General features: G+C 56.3%; 1 protein-coding gene across 13 annotated transcripts in view; it reads right to left on the reverse strand.

Moving 5' to 3' along the window:
* The window catches only part of DNM2 (dynamin 2), an 89,776-nt gene that overhangs the window by 40,585 nt on the left and 25,101 nt on the right, over positions 1-24,090 (reverse strand). For all 13 annotated transcript variants that reach the window (XM_053219901.1, XM_053219906.1, XM_053219903.1 and 10 more), the window contains exons 2-4: positions 15,620-15,693; positions 3,782-3,931; positions 2,266-2,469 (exon numbers count right to left, since the gene is read on the reverse strand). In XM_053219901.1, the coding sequence (XP_053075876.1) occupies positions 2,266-2,469; positions 3,782-3,931; positions 15,620-15,693 (428 nt within the window). The remainder of the gene's footprint in view (positions 1-2,265; positions 2,470-3,781; positions 3,932-15,619; positions 15,694-24,090) is intronic.

The raw sequence follows: 24,090 nt of genomic DNA on the forward strand, positions 1-24,090 counted from the left end.
CAAATCCCAGGTCAGTCTCCATGCTGTGCCGAGTCACCTGCCAAGGCCCAACATGATACGCAAACCCACGGCGACTGTTTCTAGGGTTACCTTTCACCTGAATGGCCAAAATTCCACTCTGGGAACCACCCCCACCGAATTCCTCCTGTCTCCGGGTCACCTAGACAAGGGAACCCTCCTAGCAAAGCTACACGCCTACAGATCAGTGCCCCTGCTGGCGCGGAAGGATCCTCTCCGTGCTAGTGCGTGTGTGGACGTGGACGTGTGCACGTGTGATGCGCGGGAGGCCCAGAGCAACCTCCGGAGGGTGCCGAGGGGGGCAGCGAGCACAGCCGTGCGCTCCCTGGGGCCCCTGCCCGTTCACATTCGGCAGTGTGAACCTCTGAGCCTCTGAGCCGGCATCACCTTTCTGGAGGGCAAAGCAGCCACAGCCGTGAATACCCACAAGGCTTGCCAGGGAGGGAGGGGGGAGGCAGACAGAGTGCAGCAGAGGGATGTGACTGGGGCTCCCACTGACTCTATTGGAAATGTCGGATTTCACCGGAGGATTGTTTATGAAAGACCAGAAATGACCCAAATGCTCAAGAACAAAGAATGGGCAAGAGTGGCCCATTTGGTGGATGCCACGTAGACGTGTCCCTCTGAGACCAGAGAAACATGCACACACGTTACGGAAAAAATCAGGAAAGACCACCCCGTTTTTTAAAACGTGAGTATCCACAGAAGAAGAAACTCTGAAAGGTTATTTACCAACCGTGGCCATTGGTGTCTCTGCAGCGGGAGGGGAGCGGTCACTTTTCAGGTTCTAGATATTACAGTGTGGACGTGTTGGTAACGGTGATGCATTATGAATACTTTCGAAGCCAGAAAAATGCTCTCTTTAAGGAAGAACGCCAGCATCAAGGTCACAAGTGGCACATAACTGTACCCGTCCCCACTCTCTCACTGCCCGGTCAAGCCTCCGCAGTGTGTGTCACAACCACGGTCCGTTCCGTGGGACCGGAGTCGGGGCATAGGGAAGCCGTGGAGGGCCAGGGGCAGGGGCGGCCTCTCCCGGGAGAGCGTGCCTGCCCAGGATGACCACGGGGACACAGCACGTCCTTCGCGGGACCAAGAGTCTCAGCGCGCAGCCCTCAACTCTGAGGAGCTCCCACTCCAGTGCACGAAAGGGCCGTCAGCTGCCTGCCCTCCCCGGCCGCCCTCAGGCCTGAGCAGGGCTGGAAACCAGGCAGTGGAGCCCCAGAGCCTGTCCTTCCCCAGCTCCTCCCTGGTCCCCGACTCCCTCCAAACCACATGGAATGAGGCAGTCGGAGGGCACTTTCCAAAATGTATTTGAGTGTGTGTCCCACTCCACACAACCTTCAACACGCTCAGGGCACACCCAGCTGCCCACAGCAGCCACCAAGGCCACGGAAGGTCTGTCCCACCCCACCCTTGCCCCACCTGTCCTCACTTCGGCTTGCTCTGCCCCGGCCACACTGGCGTCGTGTCCTGGGCACCCCAGGCTCAAATCATGCCCAGCCTAGCTGGCATCGCTGTCCATTTTCCTGGGCTCTGCCTCTTTCTGTCGTTCATCATTCTGGTCTTGCCTGAAACCTCTCATCTTCAGAGGCCTCTGACCCCCTCCCATCCCAGCTACTCTCGAAAGGCCTGATTTTCCTCTGGGTGCCCACTTCTGGCTGAAACTGTCCCACTTGCTTCTTTCCTTGCTGTCTTCTGTCTCCCCCGCTGGAATGTCAACTCCCCAGTGGCAGGGACCCTGTCCATTCTGTCCCCTGTAGGGTTTCCAAGGCCAAAGCGGAGCCTAGCACAGAGCAGGTACTTAACGGACATGTACTTAATAAATGGAAATGTCTGACCTGGAATGCCCCGGGCAACAGATGCCACAGTCCCCACTACTCCCTATCGCCCCACTGGGCTTCATTAGCTCATCCCCTCATACCCCCTCCCCCACCCCGCCTGGCCCCTGAGCAGTTACAGGGACTCTCCAATCCTCTCAGCACTCAGTAGTGCTACACGTTAGGATCGCTGGTGCCATTTTGACAGAGGGGACCAAGCCTCGGAGAAATGCCCAAATGCCCCCCAAGAGCCTCCCAGGGGCAGCCCTCTAGCACTGTTGGCCCCAACGGGAGACACAGGAGGGCCTTTTCCTAGGGGTCATGTGCCAAAAGGGATACCAACAACTTGGAATCAAGGACGCAGGGCAAGTCACCATGCTCCCAGGCACCCAGCAGGGGAACTTCCAGTGTAGGGCTCAGCGGTTACCTTGGGGGTCGACCTCCTTGGCCAGCTTGAGGGCATCTGAGTTGGCCAGGTCCATGTTGGCAGGGGTGACGGCGAGGATGAGACTGCTCTCCCGGCTGATGAACTGCAGGATCATGTCCTTGATCTGGTACTCGATATCTGGGGGCTGGTCCCCCACGGGCACCTTGGTGATACCCGGGAGGTCGATGAGGGTCAGGTTCAACACTGATAGGGAAGCCAGAGGGGAAGGTCATCAGACAGAGGAGGGGAGGCTCACACAGCCCCACAGCTACCCAGCCCGCTTCTCCAAGTGCTGGGGGGGGGGGGGGCGGGATCGGGCCACAGGATCCCTCCTGTCCTCCAACCAGATTACACCCTCAGATCCAGTAGGTAGGTCCTCTTCCAGGAACCCCTCCTCCAGACGGCCTCTCTCTCTAGTGTAGTGATACAGTTTTAAATTGGGACATTTGCTGGAATTGCTCTCAGTGGCTAAATAAATTCCAGCCCATCAATTCAGCCATGACCAAAGGCTGTTGTTTACCAACGTTTACCATAAAAAACAAGAAGATGCTACCCCGATAAGAGGGTAAGAGACACCCTCGGGAGATGTAGCCGCACAAAAAAGTGGCAGTTTATATTATGCTACAATTTGAGTAGAAGTGGTAAGAGACACACACGTGATACACACGCATCCATATTCATAATTATTCACTTAGGCATTAAAACATAACATCTATTTGTAATACTGAGGGCGGGGAGGGATTTCGCTACACACGCTTTTGTCATTTTTGAGCCATGTACAGGCATCATTTATCCAAAAATAAGTAAATGTAAAAACTCCTCTCAAAGAACTCATACTGAGGAGTTAAGAGTCTGCTGGAATATTCCCCAAATGCCATCGGAGTTAGAAATCCATGCCCCAGGGCAGTCGTACGTGGCGGCAGAGTTTTTAAACTCAGAACATTTTGCAGGGAAGACTGGCTTTCTGGCTCCTCTGCAAGATTCGGAAGCCCCGGCTCCCCTGGGCTGGAGTCATTCTGTGGCCCCCATCTCCTGGGAGCCACACTGCAGCCACCCTTTTCCCAGGAGCGCACGGCTGCAATTTGCCCCAGTCACCACCACCCCCAACCGTCTTCCCAGCTGAGACTGATCCCTCGATACCATGTCCCTGTCAAAAGTGGGAAAACAGGGGTACCTGGGTGGCTCGGTCATGTAAGTGAGTGGCTGACTTCAGCTCAGGTCATGATCTCACGGTTCGTGAGTTCGAGCCCCGCATCAGGCTCTGTGCTGACAGCTAGCTCAGAGCCTGGAGCCTGGAACCTGCTTTGGATTGTGTCTCCCTCTCTCTCTGCCCCTCCTCCACTCATGCTCTTTCTGTCTCTCTCTCTCAAAAATAAACATAAACAAAAAAGTGGGAAGACAGAGATCAAGAGGGCTGTGTGCATGTGAAGAAACATGGAAGGGGTTATATTTTTCATCAGGGTGCTTTGGACCTGACTTCCCTCTGCCCCAGAGCGTCTGTGCCTGTGTTGCCTACCGTGTGGCGAGTAGACCCGCAGGTTGATGGGCACTGGGGAGATGCCTTTGTTGGTCCCCGTGACCCTGTCGGTCTCCGCTTCGATCTCCTGTCGGACTTCATCAAAGTCTGTAAACTTTTTGGACTTACAGTGCAAAAACTCGGCATATTCTGAAAAAGGAAGAAGGAAGTTTGAAATGGGAGGGAGCAGCAGTCTTGCTGTGGGTAGGGGGCAGATGGCCTTCTGGGACAGGTGCCTCATCAAGCAGGGAAAGCGTGGCATTGGTCACAGGTGCTCCAGAAATTTGGGGAACAACAGAGTCGTTCTTGCAGTGACTATTGGGGGGGGGGGGGCGCTTCTACAGGCCGAGTCTCCCACCAGACCTTGAGTTCCTCAAGGAACAAAACCAGTGAAGATTCTGTCCCTGGGGGATGGAAACTCTCTGTGAAGTATTTTGTGAAACCACGCATCATGACAAACTCCAAGAAAAACAAAACAAAAAAACCAACAGGTGGGTGTAACCAGCATCTGTGATTTTTTGATGAACAGAAGAGGAAATGCTGGCATGCGTCACCACACCGCGGGGGGTGCCCATGTGATGAAGCTTCCGCTCTGCTGTTAGACGTGAGACTGAGTCCAGAGTCATGATGTTAGAACCTCCCTTGCTGTGGGTCAAAGAGAAGCCACTGTCCTAGAGGGGTCAGAGCTGCCAGCACTCTCCAGCTTGCCAAGAGCCCAGACGCACATCCATGGGACCCATCTGTCCTTCCTCCCCAAGGCATGTGGCACAGTATGGAGAGGGAGACACCACTGTGGCCTCACCAAAGCCCGTCTCACAGTCTCTCCTCATCTGGCTGTTCACAGGGTCCCCCACCTAGACGTGAACTGCTCAGGAGAACCACTTTCTGGGCAGGGTCTCATGTGGACACAGGAGGCCTCTTCATGCCTTCTGAGCCCAGGGTATCTACAAGCCATACTGATGCCGAGGTGCGGGGCCACAGGGAAGGGACTACCAATTAGCGGTGGTCCCATCAGACACGGGATAAGGCAAGAATAAAATGCGTTCATCCTGAGATGTAGGTACTGAGCCTACAGGCGTTCGCTGTACAATTCCTCGACTTTTCCCGTTGTGCATATTTTCATAGTAAATGTTGGGCTGGGGGCGGCTTGCAGGCTCAGAGACCGTGGCTCTGCAGTGACGCTGAAGAGATGGAAGGAAATCACGCTGGCAAACAGCCCAAAGAACTGGACTGTGACAGACAGGCCAAGATGAGAACTAGAGATCGCCTCCACGGTCAGCAGGAGACGTGGCTACACACATCCCAGCACAGACATACCGTCTGCTGCGAAGGATCAGTACAAAGGATGGGGGCGGAGCCGGGCAGGTCTAGAATCTCTCCCCAGACACAAGGCAGAAAGAAATGAGCACAAGGGGGGCCGCCACCCCACCTCCGTGACCTAATAAACCGTGGCCGACATTCGGCCCCTGCTGGCTCTAGCCAAGCCCTGTGTGTGGTCCCCTGTGCCCCTCGAGAGCGAACACCTTAGGCAGGCATCTGCATGATGCCCGTACCACAGATGTGAAAACGGAGGCCCGGAGAGGTGAAGTGACTTGGCCCAAGCTCGGTGGGAGAGCTGGGATTTGGAGTTCTGAGAATCTGTCTCCAGGTGGTGGCTCTCAAGTCACGTGGCCTTTGTGAGGCCACCGGCAGGCTGTTAACCTCTCTGCTTCAGGTCAGGGGGACTCTGTGGGCTCGGATCACCGAGCACCACCTCCACCATGGGCACTGGCCCTGGGGAACAAGGGCCATGAGGACACTTGCTGGAGGATCTAGGATCACAGCCCCTGCCCCGCCCCCATCAGCTGACCCAGTTCCCAAGGACAGTCACACTCTAGCCCTCCACAGGGACCAGAGGAAACGCTTGACTGCTCTTCCGGCAGCGGCCACCAAAAATGGCACAGTCCCCCAACCCCCCACAGCATACCTCAGTTCTCATCCGGCTCAAGGCCCTGGGCTCGGCACCCACCGGAAACGACCCCCCTTCCAGGAGCACGGCCACGGGGAAGGGATTGGGGGCCGGGACACAGGCCCTCTCCCCTGTGCACCCTGCTCTTCTAGGCCCTGGTCCACCTCCTCCGGGGCCTGCTGCCTCTCCCGGGAAGCCTTCTAAACTCCATGCCACCTGACACTTCATCCTGCATCTTGGGCCTCCTCCCCAGTCAGGGCCAGGTCACCCTGAGATTGTGTTTATGGGACCAGGACCTGCCGGCTATGGCCCCTAGAGTCCAGGGGCAGCCTCCCCTTCTACCAACTCCTTCACCGGCAGGATGTGCAGACGGTGCCAGAAAACCATAGCTGCTGCTTCTTCTTTTTTTTTTTTTTTAAGGTTTATTACTAATTTTTTCAGAGACAGAGAGACAGAGCATGAGCGGGGGAGGGGCAGAGAGAGAGGGAGACAGAATCCGAAGCAGGCTCCAGGCTCCGAGCTGTCAGCACAGAGCCGGACGCGGGTCCCGAACTCACGGACGGCAAGATCATGACCTGAGCTGAAGTCAGACACAACCGACTGAGCCACCCAGGCGCCCTGAAAACAACTTCTTCCCCAGGAAGCCAACAGGCAGCAGAAACCAAGAGGAAGTTTCAGGAGCCTGCTGGGCTCATCCCCCTCACAGCCCGCTTTACTGGGCTCCTTGTCACTTTAGAACCATGTGCTGGATTCCAGGGTTGATATTAACATTAAAAAGCTTCCACCAAAAAAAGAAAAAATAAAAGCTTCCTCCAAGCCTGATTTCCCCCACAACACTGACCCTCGTAAAGCCGGACCTCAGCCCTCATTTCCTCAGAACCATCTATGGCTCCCAGCTAACCACATCCCCAGCTCTGACTTCAACTCACTCTCCTCCAGCCACTCTGGGCTTCTGCCTCAGGGTCTTTGCACTGGCTCTTCTCTCTTCCTGCAGGCTCCCTCCCTCGCCTCCTTCAGGTCTGTTCAAGTGTCACCTTCTCCAGGAGGTCTGCTCTGGCCCCCACCCAAGATGACAAACCTCTCCAATCTCTTTCCTCCTTCTCTGCCTTATGACCCTCCAAACATGGTTGCCTTCTAACAACGCTGACCTTCTCATCCTGTGTCTTTCCTGGCTCCCTATTAGAAGGGCCACCCTCCAGGGCAGGGATCTGAATCTGCCCTATTCACTCCGTGTCCCTGGGCTTCCCTCTGAGAAGTGCTCCCTTCACCTACTGAAGTGCTCAATAATTGTATGCGTGAGTGAATGACTACCAGAAAGATAATATGGTTCCTGGGGTGCCTGGGTGGCTCAGTTGATTGGGCGTCCCACTTAGGCCTAGGTCACGATCTCGTTGTTCCTGAGTTCGAGCCCCACATCGGGCTCTGTGCTGGGGGTTCAGAGCCTGGAGCCTGCTTCGGATTCTGTGTGTCTCCCTCTCTCTGCCCCTCCCCCGCTCATGCTCTGTGTCTCTCTCAAAAATAAATAAAACATTAAAAAATAAAAATAAATAAATAAATAAAATATGGTCCCTGCTTCAGCTTCTATAAGGGGGCCCAACTCCAAGGCCATCAAGCTGTATATATGGGAGATTGGGTAGGGATGGGGGCGTTGGCAAGGCCACCTGCTGTTTTCTCCTCCCTCCCTCCTTCCCTCCCCTTCTCTCTCTCTCTCTCTCTCTCTTCCTCCCTCCTTCCTTCCCAAGCTCTTCTTGACCATAGAGGCCCAGTCCTGAGCTGGGCTCTTGGTCCGGTGGGACGATGAATGCTGCACAAGCGTGTCACGGCAGGTGCCACAGACACTCAAAAGAGACCCAACACACCAGAATCTGGAGGGTGGGGACCTCCTGGAGGAGCTAACACGACTCCAGCCCCCCGCCCTGCCCTGCCCCACCATGATGGAGGCAGGCAAGGGCAGCAGTGGGCAGAGAGCATCCCTGAGGATGCTCTGGGCCCAGGGCATCTGGGGAAGGAGGGAAGGGAATGGGGGCAGCCTCCCTGAGAAACAGGTGGGCAGGGCTTTGCCCGGGGTGCCACTGCCCTGTACTTGCCAGAATGCTAATGATTTTTTTAATGATCCCGTCTCAGAGAATAAGTCAGAGGCCTCAAGGCTGAGCTCAGAGTCTGGGATGACTGGAGACTCCCTCTCAACTCGTCCCCAGAAGCCATGCACCTCTGTCCCCATCCCAGCTGCCATGCTTGCTAGCCCTCGCTTGCTCATGCACAGATGACCCGGCCAGTCCAGTCCGGTCCCGCTGGTCCCTGTCCCCTGCTGCAGCACTGACAGCCACACACCCGCCACTGCCACCCTGCAGAGCCACGCCCTTCCTTGGGAGGACGGGCAGCCCCGGGGGTTCCAGGGACCCAGCCCAGGGCCTGGAACACTCCAGGAGTGAAGCAATAACCTGGGCCCTTGTCCAGCACTCGTGCTGCTGACCCAGAGGCGCCAGCCACCCTCTCCCACCGCAGGGCTTCCCGCCAGCGTCGTAACTGTGGGGACAGTGAATGCACTTCTGGCTTTTTTCTAGAAAGAGGCCCTGCCCTCCCTCCAGGACTTGTTCCCTCATCTCCTTCAGGTCTCAGATCTAAATACCTCCGCCGGGAGGCCCACCCTGACCACCTGGGCCCCAGGAGATGCCCTGGCACTTTGCCCTCTCTTCCACGGCGCTCCTCGCACTGACACAACACGTGCTCAAGTGTCCCTGCTAAGGCTGGAGCTGCAAGTGAGCACTAAGCTTCCGTCACCACTCTCCCTGGTGCCTGGTGCCTAGTGGTTGTTTAATAAAACTTATTGAGGGACCTATTAAAAATCATTAGGTGCCACAGCCTAGGAGGACATCACTCTCTCGAGTCTCAAGTATGTCCCCATTGGGCTAAACAGCCAATCCCCACATTGGGCATCTCCCAGGCCCTTCCAGAAAGTGTCCTCAAGAGGCGCCTGGGTGGCTCAGTCGGTTAAGCATCCAACTTCCGCTCAGGTCATGATCTCATGGTTCGTGCGTTCAAGCCCCGTGTCGGACACTAGTGCAGAGCCCGCTTGGGATTCTCTCTCTCTCTCTCTCTCTCTCTGCCCCTTCCCCACTGGCTCATTTCAAAATAAACTTAAGAAATTTTTTTATTTTTATTTTTTTTTTAATTTTTAACATTTATTTATTTATTTATTTTAAATGTTTACTTATTTATTAAGTTTATTTTTGAGACAGACAGAGACAGAGCATGAACGGGGGAGGGTCAAAGAGAGAGGGAGACACAGAGTCGGAAGCAGGCTCCAGGCTCTGAGCCATCAGCCCAGAGCCCAAAGCGGGGCTCGAACCCATGGACCACGAGATCGTGACCTGAGCGGTCACGTGACGGTGCCCAATATTTATTTATTTTTTGAGAAGAGAGAGACAGAGCATGAGCAGTGGAGGAGAGAGAAAGACGGAGACACAGAATCTGAAACAGGCTCCAGGCTCTGAGCTGTCAGCACAGAGCCCGCTGCAGGGCTCGAACTCACGGACCGTGAGATCGTGACCCGAGCCTAAGTCAGACTCTTAACCGACTGAGCCACCCAGGCACCCCAGGGCCCTTCTGTTTTAAAGAAGCTGGAGGAGGTCCACAGGACCGAAGAAGGCACCCTCCCTACCCCACAGGCAGACCCCACAGGACACTGGATGGAAGGCACCCTCCCCACCCCTCGGGCAGACTGTGAAATGCCCAAGTTCTGCCGGAGCAACCCGGCCTTCAACCCAGCCCCTCCAGCCTGGAAAGGCTGAATCAGGCACCATGACAACGTGTGGGAAGGTGACAGGAGAGAGAGATGGGTGTGCCCGGCCCCTCCCAGCCTCGCCCTCCTCTCAGTGCCTCAGTTTCCCCAAAGGAAATGAGACAACACAGAACCCAGGTGTGGGGCTGCTACGACATCAAATTCCACACCGCCAGGCCCACGGGGACTAGCTGAGCTGCCAGTCAGGAGAGGCTGCCTCGGGGTCTCAGGGTGGTGCAAGGAGGAGCCCTGCCCAGGTCCCCATGGGACTTGGCCCGTCCCTTCCCCATTCTCAATCCAGGGAGGAGCAGAACTGCCAGGCTGACTCCTGATGGCGGGAGATGGGGTCTGCCTTCCCCAAAGCTGGCGTCGACGGGCATGCTGGCCAGGGGTCAGGAGGACCGACTCGGGGACTCAACGCACTCAGGAGAGCCTGAGTACCACGCGATCAGATGGAGCCAACCGAGGCGGACGGTGCAGAGGCTTCAGCCAACCAAGAAGAGGCAAAGCGTGTGGCACCTCCCGAGGCTGTTGGGTCCTCAAGCTCCCTCGGATTTGAGACAAGTCGTGAAGACCTCCCAGTCTAGGACACACGGCCGCTGGGAAGGCGTGCTACTGTGATCTACAGTAAGAAATACACATTTGGATTTCCACCCTCCATTTTTGACACCGGGCTCCTAAAATCCTCGGAATGTCCTAAGTGATTAAGAGCCATAAAGGTGTCTAAACGTTCATAGCCAGCCCCTCTCAACGACACATTAGTTGAATGAGGTGACTTTTGGAAAGCACTTAAGGAAGGGGGCTGTGCCAGGGGGACCAATTTATGTGATCAGAAGGCTGGAGCCTTTAGTCCCGCCCTACCCACCCCCCACTCTGGAGAGGGGAGAGGGGGGAGAAGGGAGGGGGGAGGGGCTCCAGGATGAATCAATCAATGATTCAATCAATCGTGCCTGCGTAATGAAGTCTCCATAAAAATAAAACCCGAAGGACGGGCTTCGGAGAGCTTCCCGGCTGGTAAACACATGCAGGAGCCCGGAGGGGGGCGCCTGGAGACGGCATGGAAGCCCCGGCCCTTCCCCACACTGCCCTGCGCATCCCTTCCGTCGGGCTCTTCCTGGGTTGTATCCTTCACACCAGCCACCGATCCAGTGAGTGATCTGTTTTCCCCTGAGCTCTGTGAGCCGCTCTGGCAAATTAATCGAACCTGAAGAGGGGGTCGTGGGAACCTCGCTCAGATCTACAGCCGGGGGCGAGACGCACAGGTGACAACCCGGACTTGTGACTGGCAGTGGGGGCGGAGGACGACGGTCTGGTGGGACTGAGCCCCCATCCTGTGGGATGTGACACTCTCCCCAGGCAGACAGTGTCAGAACGGAGCTGATTGTGAGCCACGCGGTGAATGTCCACTGAACACGTGGCAAACCCCACACCACGTACTGGAGAAAGTGACAGCCCCAGTTGGCATCCTGGCCGGCCCCCAGCCTGACTCTCACTGGCTCCTGGCCCTGTTTCCTCATCAAGACACAAGGCCATGCCCCGAATGTTGCAGAGTCTACCAGTTTTATAGAAAAGGCCTGCCAGGGCCAGGCCCAGAGGACAGGTGCTGGAGAAAGGGTTGTTGACAATCCCACAACAAAGCAGATCCGTGCTTTCTGCCACTGACTTTTGGGGGGAGAAAAACCATTAAGAATATAGGAATGACATGAGGTTACCTGAGGATGAACCGAGGGAGCAATGATGGGGTGGGGGACTGGGGCTCACCCAGGGGAGGAGGAAGGGGAGAAGGAAGGTGAGGCACGATGTTCCAGGGAGGGAGCACTGTGGGGGCAAAGGCGTGGAAGTGTGAATGGACGAGCCAATCTTGAGGGTGAGTGAGCAGGGGGATTGTGGCTCCAGCTAGGGAGCAGGAGAAGGTGAGGTCCCAGAGTTCAGCAAGGCCCTGTCGGGGTCACAAAGCTTTAAAAAGGAAGCTGGGAGCCACCCCCTCTCTGGTCCCTGACAGCAACAGTCAAGGTCAAGGGAAGGGAGGCGCAGGAGGCCACATTCCATACCAGAACAGTCCCTAGCACCCAGGGTTTACAAGGCCAGGGGTTGTTCCCAAGGAGAAGCAGGGATCACCCGTGAGCCATCAAACTTCCTGGTGGCTGCAGTCTTAGGGTAATTTTTTTTTTTTTTAAGATTTTATTTTTAAGTAATCTCTATGCCCAACATGGGACTCAAATGTACAACCCTAAGATCAAGAATCACATGCTCTACTGTCTGTACTAGCCAAGTGCCCCATTCAGTCTTAGGTAATTTTTAAACTAAGCAGATTAAAAGTCTGGGGCGCCTGCATGGCTCAGTTGGTTAAGCATCTGACTCTTGATTTCAGCTCAGGTCGTGACCTCAGGGTTGTAAATTCAAGCCCTGGTGTTTAGGCTCCAAAATGGGCATGGAGCTTCCTTTAAAAAAAAAAAAAAAAAAAGTTAAAAGTAATGGCTCACCAGTCTGGACCTGAAGCCAGCATCACTGGGTGTCACAGGCATCAGAAAGGAGGGCTGAGGCCCAGCCTCCGAGTCACATCGTGGGACCCCAGACCCTACAGGAGGCGGCAGGCGCACCAAAGCCACATGGGGTGCCAGGGCCACAAAGGGGGTACCGCTATCACCCCCATTTTACAGATGAGGAAGCTGAGACACACAGAGAGAGGCCACCTGCCCCAGGCCCCAGAAATAAGGGGTAGCTGCCTGGCTCCGGAGTCCGGTTCTCGGGAGTCAGCGGGACAAAAGTCTATTCTCTAGAAGCAGTGCAGCCCCACGTAGCCCCTAGAGGGCCCTCTACCAATCAGCACGTCCCACACTACACTCAGCTTCCTCCCTCCTGCTAGTGGGGTGTCCCGCCTCCCACCCAGCCCAGGCACCTCTGCTGTTCATCGCCCTGGACCCCCACCTCAGGGTCACTCTAGACTGCCCTTCACCCTCACCCACAGCACTGCCCTGGGCCAGGCCTCAGGGCCTCTTGCCTGGCTCTAGACTAACCTCTCCCTGGCCTCCCTGCCTGCACTCCTATCTCTGCCCATCCTTCCTCTGCAAGGCAGCCAGGGGTCGAGCCAGCTTTTCCCCACCCAAGTGCTCCCTGGGCTCTCACTGCCTGAATCCATCACCAGACTGCCAGGCCACATCACCTGCCTCCTGCCTCTCCCCCCAGCCCCACCTCATAACTTTGCACATGCTGTTGCCCCGGCTTAGAATGTTCTCCCAAAGTAGATCCAATGTGCAATATACTCTCCCACACCCCCTGCCCTTTCCCCTCTCAGCCTGACCACAGCATCCCGTGTCTGCCACTCCATGCCGCCTCCCTGGCATCCAGCTGAGGTTGAGCACAGAGTGGGCACACATCTACTGGCAGCAGCAAAAGACTGGAGGGGTGCCTCTGTGGCTCAGTTGGTTAAGCGTCCAACTACAGCTCAGGTCATGATCTCACAGTTCGTGGGCTCGAGCCCCGCATCGGGATCTGTGCTGACAGTGTGGAGCCTGCTTCAGATCCTCTGTCCCCTCTTCTCTCTGCCCCACCCCTGCTCATGAGCTCTCTCTCAAAAATAAAAGTTAATGAGAGAGAGAGAGAGAGACTGGAGACGCCACAGTCAGGTGGGGAAAGAGGAGTATGTGAGCTGAGACACAGCTCCATATGGGACACCTGGGCCTCTCTCCCGACCTCCACCGCCAGCCCAACAGGATCCAACCATGACCCTACTTCCATAGCTGCCACCCTGTCCCTGCATGTCCCCAGGCACCACTTCTATCTCCTCTGGGTCCCCTACCCTGGGCTGGCTCCCATGGTCTCTTTTTCACCAGCAGCCACGGGATCTGATCAAGTGACACCTCGGCCTTAGGGTGCACTCCACCATGTGTGTTTCAGGCTGGGCTCTCACGGTGACCCTCCTGAGTGCTCTCAGGCAAGTGGCCTCATCTCTGGAAGCCTCAGTTCCATCCTCTGTAAAGTGGGGGTGACGGGAACAGAGATGCCAGCATCAGTCCGGGTCAGGCACTAGGCTGATGTGTACCCTCAGAGTTTCTGCCTTCACTGCTCTTCACATCTACCACTTTCTGCTGGGAAGGAGAGTTCCCATCAGCCTCGGCTCCAACATCACTTCTTTGGAGATGCCCCGGGATGTCCCACCCTCCGGATGAAGTTAGTCACCCACCCCTCTCTACACACACACTCCCACCCGGTGGGGACCAGGACTGCCTGTCTCCCTGCTGGTCTCACCCCAAGTCTCCCACTTCTGTCCCCTGGCACTAATGGGAGTGTCAAGGGGGCAGGTGACTGGTGGTGGCAGCAGCTTTGGTCCAGTCACTGCTGTGCCCTGGGCATGGACCAGCCTGTGGCATGCATTAAGTGCTCAGTGGACCACAGCTGGGTGACAGCCACCGAGGAGGTGATGGGGGGGGGGGGGGGGGGCTCCTGCCACCTTCCAGTGCAGAAAGCCAGCAGCAAGCTGTCCCAAACAGACCAGTAGAAAGCACAAAACCGCAGCCACTGAGTCAGCACCACACGGGGAGGACCTCGAGTGCCAGGCACTGTTCTGAGGGTTGGACATATTGAATAACGCGCGGTCTTCATGGCAACCGACAAAGTCGCTGCTATTATTATCTTCACTGTCCAGAAAGGAAACACATCATGAGCAGGAGTCCCTCCCCAGGGGCCATACAGCCAGTAAGCTGCAGAGTCACGATCTGAACCCCGGCAGTCTTAGCTCCCAGGGCCTACCCAGCAGGGCAGAGGTTTTCCCCGAGTGGCCATCGGCCAGAAGCATCAGCCATCAGCTGGGAACTCATTAAAATGCATATTCTCACCCCCCACCACCACCACCAAACTGCTGAAACCTGCTGAATGAGAAGCAAAAACCCACCAGGCCAAGCCTTACACGACTCTGACCCACTGCCATCTGAAAACTGGGGCTCTGCTGCCGCCAGTCTGGGCCCAGCTGATCGGACCTCTGAATCCACAGAAAGCAGCCCATTGGCTTGCCTGTGGCCTATGACATGGCAGAGCTCACAAAGAGACGGTGTGGACCAATCCGCTATCGCCTCTCATTGGAGCCACGCCTCCTCGCTGGGCTGGGCGGAGTCAGAAGATGAAAGCGAGAGGGCGTGACTGGAGCACAGCAGAGAGTCAAGACGAATGACGAATGACGCGGCTAAGCTCCAGTTTCCTCCAGTTGTAAAATGGGGGTGTGTCAGCTGCCTTCCTAGTATGGGTGTGTTTAACCGGGCCGTGCGGTGAGACTGGCGCCCAATGAATCCTGAACTGACCAACGGTGATACTCCAGGTCAGTGGGGGAGCAGCACGGAGGCCGCTTGTGGCTCTGGAGAGAGGTGAGGCCATGCCCCCGAAAGCTCCTCTGTCCCCTTCCAGCTTCTGACCCACGATGCTTTCTAAGAAGGCCTGACTGGGTTTTATTGTGGGAGACACGCCCACGTCATGCCAGGCTTGTGTGGAAAGAACAGAAATAAACGCAGGCCACCCAGGGGAAGCCAGAAAAGAATCTCCACGTGGGCCATTCTACATTCAATGGGTGGGCCTCTCCAAAAGCCAACAGCGTGACTCAAGTGGCCATGCTGCCCTAATGAAAAGAGGAGACAGGACAACGCGGTGCAGCAGGGGGCAGATCAGAGCACTGCAAAACTAGCCAGGGAGGGTATCTGGGGGACAAGTGGCAACCTGATTATGGACTGGGCATCAGATAACGTGCAGGAGTGATTACTTTTCTTGGGTGTGGTTCCGTGACTGTAGGAAGGTGTCCTCACGGCAAGGGGAGGCGCACCGAAGCACTCCGGCTTGATGTGTCACATGCTACTGATTTTGAAAGCATTCGTTCAGCAAAAAATGTGTTATCCACAACACAGCAAGCAGACCCGGCACCTGGCAGCCTGGTCACAACTGAGGACACGAGGGGTGGGTGTTCACTGAACTGCGCTTCAACTTCCCTACACAGATGGAGAGCGTGAGTTCAAGCCCAAATGATGACCCAAGACCCCGGACACCGCCACTGGCCCCGGCACTCCTGCCGGGCACTGTGCCCACACTCATTATCTGCTGCAGCAGCGAACTGCCCCACTCACTGTACCTGTTTTTGAGAAGATGAGCTGCAGAATGAGAGGCCGCCGGGTGACGATTCCTGAACCTCGGGGAAGGAAGTCCCTGTGGGAGGGGAAAAGGACAGAAATTACTCAGCGGCTGGCTCGCGGGGCAGGAAGTGTGACCACACGTGTGAAGCAATCCCGCCTTGCGACTGGGGCAACCTCAGCAAAGATACCAGTCCCAGCCAGACACAGCAAAGATACCAAGATCCCAGCCAGATCTTGGAGGGTCCTGAGGCCGCCGGGGGCAGAAGAGGGACTGGAATGAAGGTTGGTGGTGAATGGAACCGTTTCCCTCTGGCTGGCCGTGCTCCAGCCCCAGCATGCCCCCAGAGCCCTTTCGCTGACACATATTTGAACAGTATCTCCTGCACCCCAAAGAAATGAGTTCATTTCCTACATACACGTTTTAAATTAATTTAATGCCTTATGTATGATACAAAGACTAAATAAAAGGAAAGTAGTTGATGACAAAATACATGTTTCATGTCCCAAAGACAAACCGATGCAGGCAGGAAGTGAGTGGATCAATGGCTGCCCAAGGGGTGGGACATGAGGAGGGAGCTTTCTGGAAATGTCCTAAAACCTGACTGTGGTGATGCTAATATTTACTGTAAGTGTACTAAAAACCACTGCATTTGAAATGCGTAAATTTTCCTAGTATATAAACAATCCCTCAATAAAGCTGTTAAATAAAGAAACATACCCTGTGTATTTCACCAAGGAAATACTCAGGCACCAGCTGGACTTACACCACTACACATGGGTTCATGCAAAGCAGGACGACCAGAAGGCACTCTGGACCATTAAGAAAGGAAAGCCGAAGAGCCAGGGTCCAGTGAGCGTGGAAGTAGAAGAGGGATTTTCGGAGATTAAAGCCGTGCAAAGGATTCTTTGTTGTCTCATGTAAAATGGAGAAAAGTTCCAGGTTCAGAAAGTTTCAAACAAGGCTTGCACACCAATGTTTAGATTATTTGCAATCTGTGTGGGACACAGGACTAGTGGTACTGGGCAGGTGTGTCCCAAATACAGCAAGACAACAGCATCCTGGGGTTCTCAACCCAGGGCCACCGGCACCAACCCGCTCCCCAGTACTGTGACAGCCACAGTGCCTCAGGAGGGCACCTCCTAGCGTCGGGAACCCCTGTTGGGAACCTGGAAGGCCCCAGAGGAGGTCACTGGTTCTCAGCTCAGGCTGGCTGGCAGAATCCCTGGGAACGTGTTAATAACCCAGTGGGTGCTGGAGGGAAGGAGGCATACCCGGGCACGCGCCACACGTGACAGCCTGTGGGCAGCCCCACCGCACTTCACCTCCGCTGGCTGGGCGCAAGGAGGTGGCAGTGACCACGTAAGGTTGGCCCACCGGCTCGCGCTCACGGGGACCTGCAGCCCGGCCTTTGAGACGAGGGGCCCTCTCTGGGCCTCAGGGCTCTAAAGGCCCCACAGGGGCACAGTCCGAGCAGCAGAGTGGGGCGCTCGAGCAGACAGGCGCAGAGAGGGGTGGGGTGACAGGCGTGCCGGAGTCCGGTCATCATTCTTAGAGCAAAGCAGCCCGATGGGGGTTAGGGGGACAGCCAGATTATAACTCTGTGTGCTTTTAAAGGTGTGTGGCTTTAAAAGAACCCTCTGAAGGACAGGGGAGCCTGGATGGCTCAGTTGACTGAGCGTTTGACTTCGGCTCAGGTCATGATCTCATAACTCATGGATTCGAGCCCCGCATCGGGCTCTCTGTTCTCAGCACAGAGCCTGCTTCAGATCCTCTGCCTGCCCCCCTGCCCTCCCCGACTCACGCTGTCTCTCTCTCAAAATAAATAAACCCTCTGGCGGCCGCAGAGGCAAGGGTGGGAGTCCAGAGGCAGGAAAGGCACGAGGGGACTGCACTGGTCCACGTATGTGATGACAGAGGCTAGACCCAGAGCGGCAGGAACAGAGAGCAGTGGACCGACACTGGACAGAGCTGACAGCAGTTCAGGAGAGGACAGTCCAACCATGGAGGGTGGGGGGGCCCAAGAGACAGAAGAACATCCCAAGGATGCCGGTGAGCCCCAGGAGGACGAAGCCCGTGGGCCCTGGTGGCAAAGCCACCCTCTACACCTCAGGTGTTACGATGGAGGTGCTGGGGACAAAGAAGACACGCTACGGAGGTAAGAGGGCTTCGCAGCTGGTCTGGGCAGAGAAGGGGAAACAGGAGGTGAGCTACATGCAGGGGTGCAGATAGGGCAGAGCGGGGAAATGGCGAGGAGGCCCCAAGCAGGTCACCAGGCCCCAAAGTCAGTCAGTTCTTCACCTCGGCCCTCACCAGAGGGGACATCCGTCCCAATGTCTCCAGGAGAGCAGAGCCACTTCACGGCAGATGCCAGGGACAGGGTGGGCCTGCTGGTGGCTGTTAACCTCTCAAACACCACACTTGGCCTTGGCCCTGGCACTCCCAGAGCCCCGGGCCACCCGGCTCAGAGGCAAAGACCTGAGAGGCAGGGACAGGAAGTCCCTTGCACATCAGAGATGTGGCATCTTGCCAACCATGGGCGCCGGCCCTCCAACAGAATCACAGACAGCAGCGGTGACGGTGTGCACGTCCCGCACCAGAATCTTCCACTCCACCTCTTCAACACAACAGGAACAGGTCGGGGACCAAACGATACAGAAGCACGGGAATGAATTCCCCACGCCTGTCTACGTGGTTCCTCCAAGCTGCTGTGTGTGACTGCAGGAGGCTCCTTTCCACTGCTGACCCGTGCCCTGTGGCATGGATGGGCCACTTGGGGTCTTTCCAGTTCGGGGTCGTTACAAATATAGCTGCTGGGGCGCCTGGGTGGCTCAGTCGGTTGAGCATCCGACTTCGGCTCGGGTCATGATCTCGCGGTCTGTGAGTTCGAGCCCCGCGTCGGGCTCTGTGCTGACAGCTCAGAGCCTGGCACCTGCACTGGATTCTGGGTCTCCCTCTCTCTCTCTGCCCCTCCCCCACTCATGCTCAGTCTGTCAACAATAAACATTAAAAAAATTTAAAAATAAAAAACCAAATACAGCTGCTAGGAACATTTGCACACATGCCTCTGGTAGACATACGCCCTCGTTTCTCCTGCTGAGTCAGAGGGTAAACCTGAACAGGCAAAACTCGTCTCTGGTGATAGAAATCAGAGCACTTGGTTCCCTTTGGGGAACTGACTGGAAGGGGCACCGGGGAACTTTCTGGGATGGACTCTATCTTGATCTGTCTGGTGATTTCCTGAGTGTGTGAATTTACATAAGAAAACAAGGTCACTAGGCATCGGGGAGTGGTGGGAACATGGACTGAAGTTCACGGCGTCTGAGGTCACCCGGCCTCTGGGCCCACACCTCTGACTCAAAAGCCGCTGGCATCACCCCCGCCAGGGCCAAGGTATCGGCCCACGCTGTCCTGTAACTGTTCTGGGTGTGTCTGGGGGGGCCAGGCACCATGGACACAATGGTAACCCTACAGACAACGGACAGTGAGCGCCTCGCAACAACACGAGGACCAGCACGATGCCCAAGAGAACCCAAGAGCTCCGGCCACGTGCAGGGAAGGCAGCTGGCCGGGGCTGGAGCTTGGTGGTGACCGGAGGGTGCAGCCCAGGCAAAGGAGGCTCAGCCCGAGGGGGAGAAGGCCAAAGGACGAGGCCGAGCAGGCGCGCGGGGCCTTGCGCACCAGGCTGGGAGTGCCAGCCGCCCTGGGATTCCTCCAATCGCGTGTCCAGAAGCTCTCGAACTGCTGAGTGGAAAGGGCAGCAACACCGAGTGCGGACTCGGCCTGGACAGTCCCCCCAAAAGCAGCTCCCTGGAAATTCCCAAGAGGCTCGGGGAGGAAGGGCCCGTCCGGCTGTGCCCAGAGGATGTTCTGGCACAAGGCAGCAGGAGCGCCCTGGGGGCCTTCCCGGCCTGGGTGGTGGAAGGAGACCATCTCCCCTCGTAACTCTGCCCAGAACACCATCCGCTTATGTGGAGGCAACTTCCAAGCCTCAGTCGTCTGCTTCCTCCGCCCTGATTCAACCCACCCCCACCCCGACTGGACGCCCAGGCTGCCCTGCGCACGCTGTGACCTCCCGCCAGCTTCCCTGGCTCTCCGGTCTGGGTTTCCTAGTCAGCAAGACGGGGTGACACCGCCCACCTCGGAGGTCAGCTGGGTACCACACAGGCGCCCCCATGACTCACACTCCCCACAGCTCTGGCCCAAATGACACCTCCCTAGGGAGACTTGCCACCCCCACTTACAACTCCAACCCCACCCCATCGCCCACCTGCCCTCATTTTCTTCCTCGTCACTAACACTTCAAGTCACTTATCTGCTTACCTGCCCCCCTCTGCCACGTAGCCCCCCAGGACAGGAGCCCGGGTCTACTCTGTTCCTTGGCACAGAGTAGGGGTTCATTGCTGCACCTGGCCTCTATCTATGGGCCTAGGCCTGGCCCACAGGATCCTCCTCCCAGGTTACCTATGGTCCTTTTTTTTTTTTTTTTTTTGAGAGAGAGAGAGAGAGAAAGAGAGCATGAGCAGGGAAGGGGCACAGGGAGAGAGAGAATCCCAAGCAGGCTCCACTCCCAATGTGGAGCCCAACATGGGGCTCAATCTCACATCCGTGAGATCATGACCTGAGCCAAAATTCAGGGTTGGACTCTTAACTGACTGAGCTACACAGGTACCCCACCTATGGTTCTCTCTCTCTCTTTTTAATGTTTATTTATTTTTGAGAGAGAGAATGAGCACGGGAGGGGCAGAGAGAGAGAGGGAGACACAGAATCTGAAGCAGGTTCCAGGCTCCAAGCTGGGTTCCAACACAGGGCTCTAACTCACCGCGTTTTAACACTCCGACCTGAGCTGAAGTCGGAGGCTTAACCGACTAAGCCACTCAGGTGCCTCTATGGTCTCTTTCTAAAACAAAGACGAGGCCTCCAAGCCTCCGTCCTACAGAAATCACATCCTGCAGTTGACAGGGTCCTCTACCTACCCATCCTACCAGCCCCACCCCTGCTTCCTCCTGCTCGGGGATCTCTTCACTTCTGGCTTCTGGTCTTTGCAGGGACTGTTCCCTCTGCCAGGAACCTCCTCCCCACAGGCACTGCGCACCCACCCGTGGGCAGATGCAGTGGACTGCACCCCTCCCTCCCAAACGCATGCCCTTTCCCACTCCCACAACATGGCTTTCAATGGAAGTCTAGCCCTGTGACAACACATGGCTTCCCCTGGCCTGGTCACTGCTAGATCTCCAGCACCTAGAACAGTGCCTGGCATACAGCAGGTGCTCATTAAATGGTTTGTTGAATGGCCAAGAGGAATATGGACGCGGGAACCAGAGAGCCTGGGTTCAAAGCCCAGCCCTGCCCCCATGAGCTGTGTGGTCCTAGGCAGGTCTCCACCTTCTCTGGGCACTGGCACGGCCACCAGTGGGATGAGAGGATGCCACTCATCCTTCAGGGAAGGCCCCCGCTGGCCTCCTGACCCGCACACATCACTTCACCCTCTCCGAGCCTCAGTTTCCAAGCTCTAAAATGGGCCACCTCTCCCTGGAAGGTAATGAGGGCTCCTGAGAAGAGAGTGGTAGGGAGTAGGGAGGGAAAGGCACAGCAGGTAGTGGCACCAGGGGCAGATCAGAAGTCCCAGCTGTTTATTTACTGTTGTTTGAACAGAGACCAAGGTCCCCCCAGGAGCCCTTTGACTTCCAGCCCCATACATGGGTGGGGATGCCTGGCTGAGGGAACAATAGAGGCTTAAAACCCAGGCTGGTAGGTGGGCAGGTGGAGGCCTTCCCAGGGGAGGGAAAACAAACAGATAAGCTGGCAGAGGATGAGTCAGAGCTGTTAAGGGCCAGGTCACCCCTCACCTGAGCAGCATGGTGACAGGAGGCCCAGTAAGCGCCCTTGGCTAGGATCCCTTCCTCATCGCCATATACTCATGGGGGTCACTCAAAGCCTCAGTGTGGCTAGGAGACCTCAGCACAACTCCAGCCATGGAAAAAGCCCTCAGCAGGAGGCCCACACTCCAGGGACCTGTTTGTACCCAGCCCACTCTCTCAGGCTCCGATAAGAGCCCATATAGGAAGCAGTGGCTGCCCCCCTAGCCCAGCTCTAACCCCATCTTTGGCAACATCTCAGCAAACCCTCTAGCAAGACCAAAAGAATGCAACCAGGGCCAACACTCCCATTTCCCAGATAGGCAGACTAAGGCTCAGAGTTTCAGGACTTGCCCAGGCAACTCAGCAAGGAAGGAGCAGAGCTAGGATGGGAACATAGGAAAGATGTCAGTGATGCAGAACCACCGCTGCTCCCTCCCCCACCCCCCAATCACCCCCAAACCCCCAGGGCTTCCTCTGTGGTTTTGCTAGAAAAGAAGTAGAGTTCATCGCTGGGCCTCTGGAGCCACACTATCCAGTCTATACGCCCCACTGGTCCCCACCCAGTCCCTGCCTCATTACCACCCATCTGGATGCCATCCAACAGTAAGCACTGGTGACCCAGTGCCCAGCCCACACTCAGTGGCCCCGGGCAGGTGTCACTGTGTCCTTGTAGTCACCCCAAGAGGCAGGCAGGCTGACTCAGACCGCAGACCCAGGGCTCCTCCCACCCCTCACTGCCCACTCCGCCCAGCAGCAAGCCCTGCTGGGTCCACCTCCAGCTCGGCACAAACTGGCCCACTTCCCTGCACATCCACGGCCATCACACAGGCCACTCGTGGTTGCCTGGACCAGTACAGTTGCTGCCTCTTAGGCTACCCACCCTCGCCCCCAAGTGGCCACATGGTGTGTATGGATGCAGTGGCTGCCTCCCTCTGTTCAGAGGCCTCCCAAGACCCCCACCTCCCTCAGGGTAAAAACCCCAAGTCCTCGAAGGCCCACAAGGCCCCGCACAGCCTGCCCAGTCACCTCCCCTCCTCCTGTTCTTCCTCTCACTCACTCAGCTCCTGCTATGCTATTCTCTGCCGTGTTGCCCCCAAACAGGTATGGCTGCCTCGGGGCCTTTGCACTGACTGCTCCCGCAGCCTAGAACTCTCTCCCTGCAACACCCACAGGGCCAACTAGCAACTCCTGGCCAAACTATCTCTTCTCTATCTTCATCCCAGCACCCTCCGAACATAAAGCAGGTGCCCATCCTGCTCGATTCTCAATTCTATTCAGAACCGGCATCTTCCAATTTACTGGTCTGTTCATATGGCTGTGGTCCCTTTCCTCCCACCTATCCATTAAAATGCCAGCCCCATAGGAGCCGGGTCCTCTGCCTGGCACGTTCTCCGATCTCTCAGCTCTCAATACAGAGCCAGGCACGAGGCAAGTGACCAGTTTTTGGGATGAAGGACCCAATGAGGAGACTGGGGCTCAGGTGGAGGCGGGCGGGCCAGCGTCTTGTTGGCTTTCACGGTCCCACTCCGGGGTGCCACCTCTTCACAATTCCCAGCAGGCTCCTCCCTGCTCAGGAATCCTGCAGGTTCCAGAGCCCAGCCCCACCCCTGGCACTCAGCCACAGTGTCACCAGCTCCATGGTCTCATCTGGAGGCCAGGAACAAAAGCAGAAGTGGCCCATGGAGACTAGCAGCCGTGGCTCTTGGGTCTTGCAGACCCCAGCGGGAGTCCAGGCACTTCCATTTATTTTCTAGACAATCTGCATAGGTCTGGTCACCTTTCTGTGCCTCAGTTTCCTTATTTGTTATTTGTTAAGTGGGGACGATGTCATCTGCCTCAGACGGTAGGCAGTTGGAAGGATATGCAAAGTTCTTACCATGGTGCCCAAAAAGAGACCATCTGCCCTACACAATCGAGGGAAAACTGGACACAATATGAATCAGACCATGACCCTCCTCTGCTCCAAAGTCCTCCCGATGGCCTCCAAGGCCCTGAGCAATCGCCCTGTCACCTCCCTGCCCTCACCCCCACCTCACTCACTCCCTGAGCCACACAGCTGGTCAAGGTACAGCAAACAGGTCGAATCTATTTCTGCTGCAGGGCCTTTGCATGTGCTGACCCTCTGCCTGGAATGAACATCTCCTCGGAGCCTCTTCACAATCCTGGCTTCCTCTGGTCAGTCAGGATTCAACTCAGATGTCAACTCTTTTGAGAGGCTTGACTGTCCCCTACTGACACCCCTCCTCCACGTCACCCCGTTTTCCTTCTCCTGAGTGATTCTGCAAGGATGGCCTCTCCCTGAGGCAGTGCTTTCCAGAGTGAAATCCATTAACCACCTAGATGTCCGCTCGCATGGAACTGGCCCAATCAATCTTGGAACCGGGCCAGGAGGGAATCCAGGCCACAGTGCTGAAAGCAAAGTGTGATGGACAGAACAGACTATGTCCTCCAAATATTTTTAAATGCTTGTGCCCATTTCCTGCCTGTGTGGGGAAAACAAACTTGAAGGTGACACCTGGGCCTGATGGAAGTCGAGTTATGGAATGCAAATGGAAAAACTTCCTGTTTCATGGTCTCCAACATGCCTTGAATTTCTGTCTTCTGTAATTT

The sequence above is a fragment of the Acinonyx jubatus genome, chromosome A2, assembly GCF_027475565.1.
Source record: "Acinonyx jubatus isolate Ajub_Pintada_27869175 chromosome A2, VMU_Ajub_asm_v1.0, whole genome shotgun sequence".
In the NCBI taxonomy this organism is placed as follows: Eukaryota; Metazoa; Chordata; class Mammalia; order Carnivora; family Felidae; genus Acinonyx; species Acinonyx jubatus.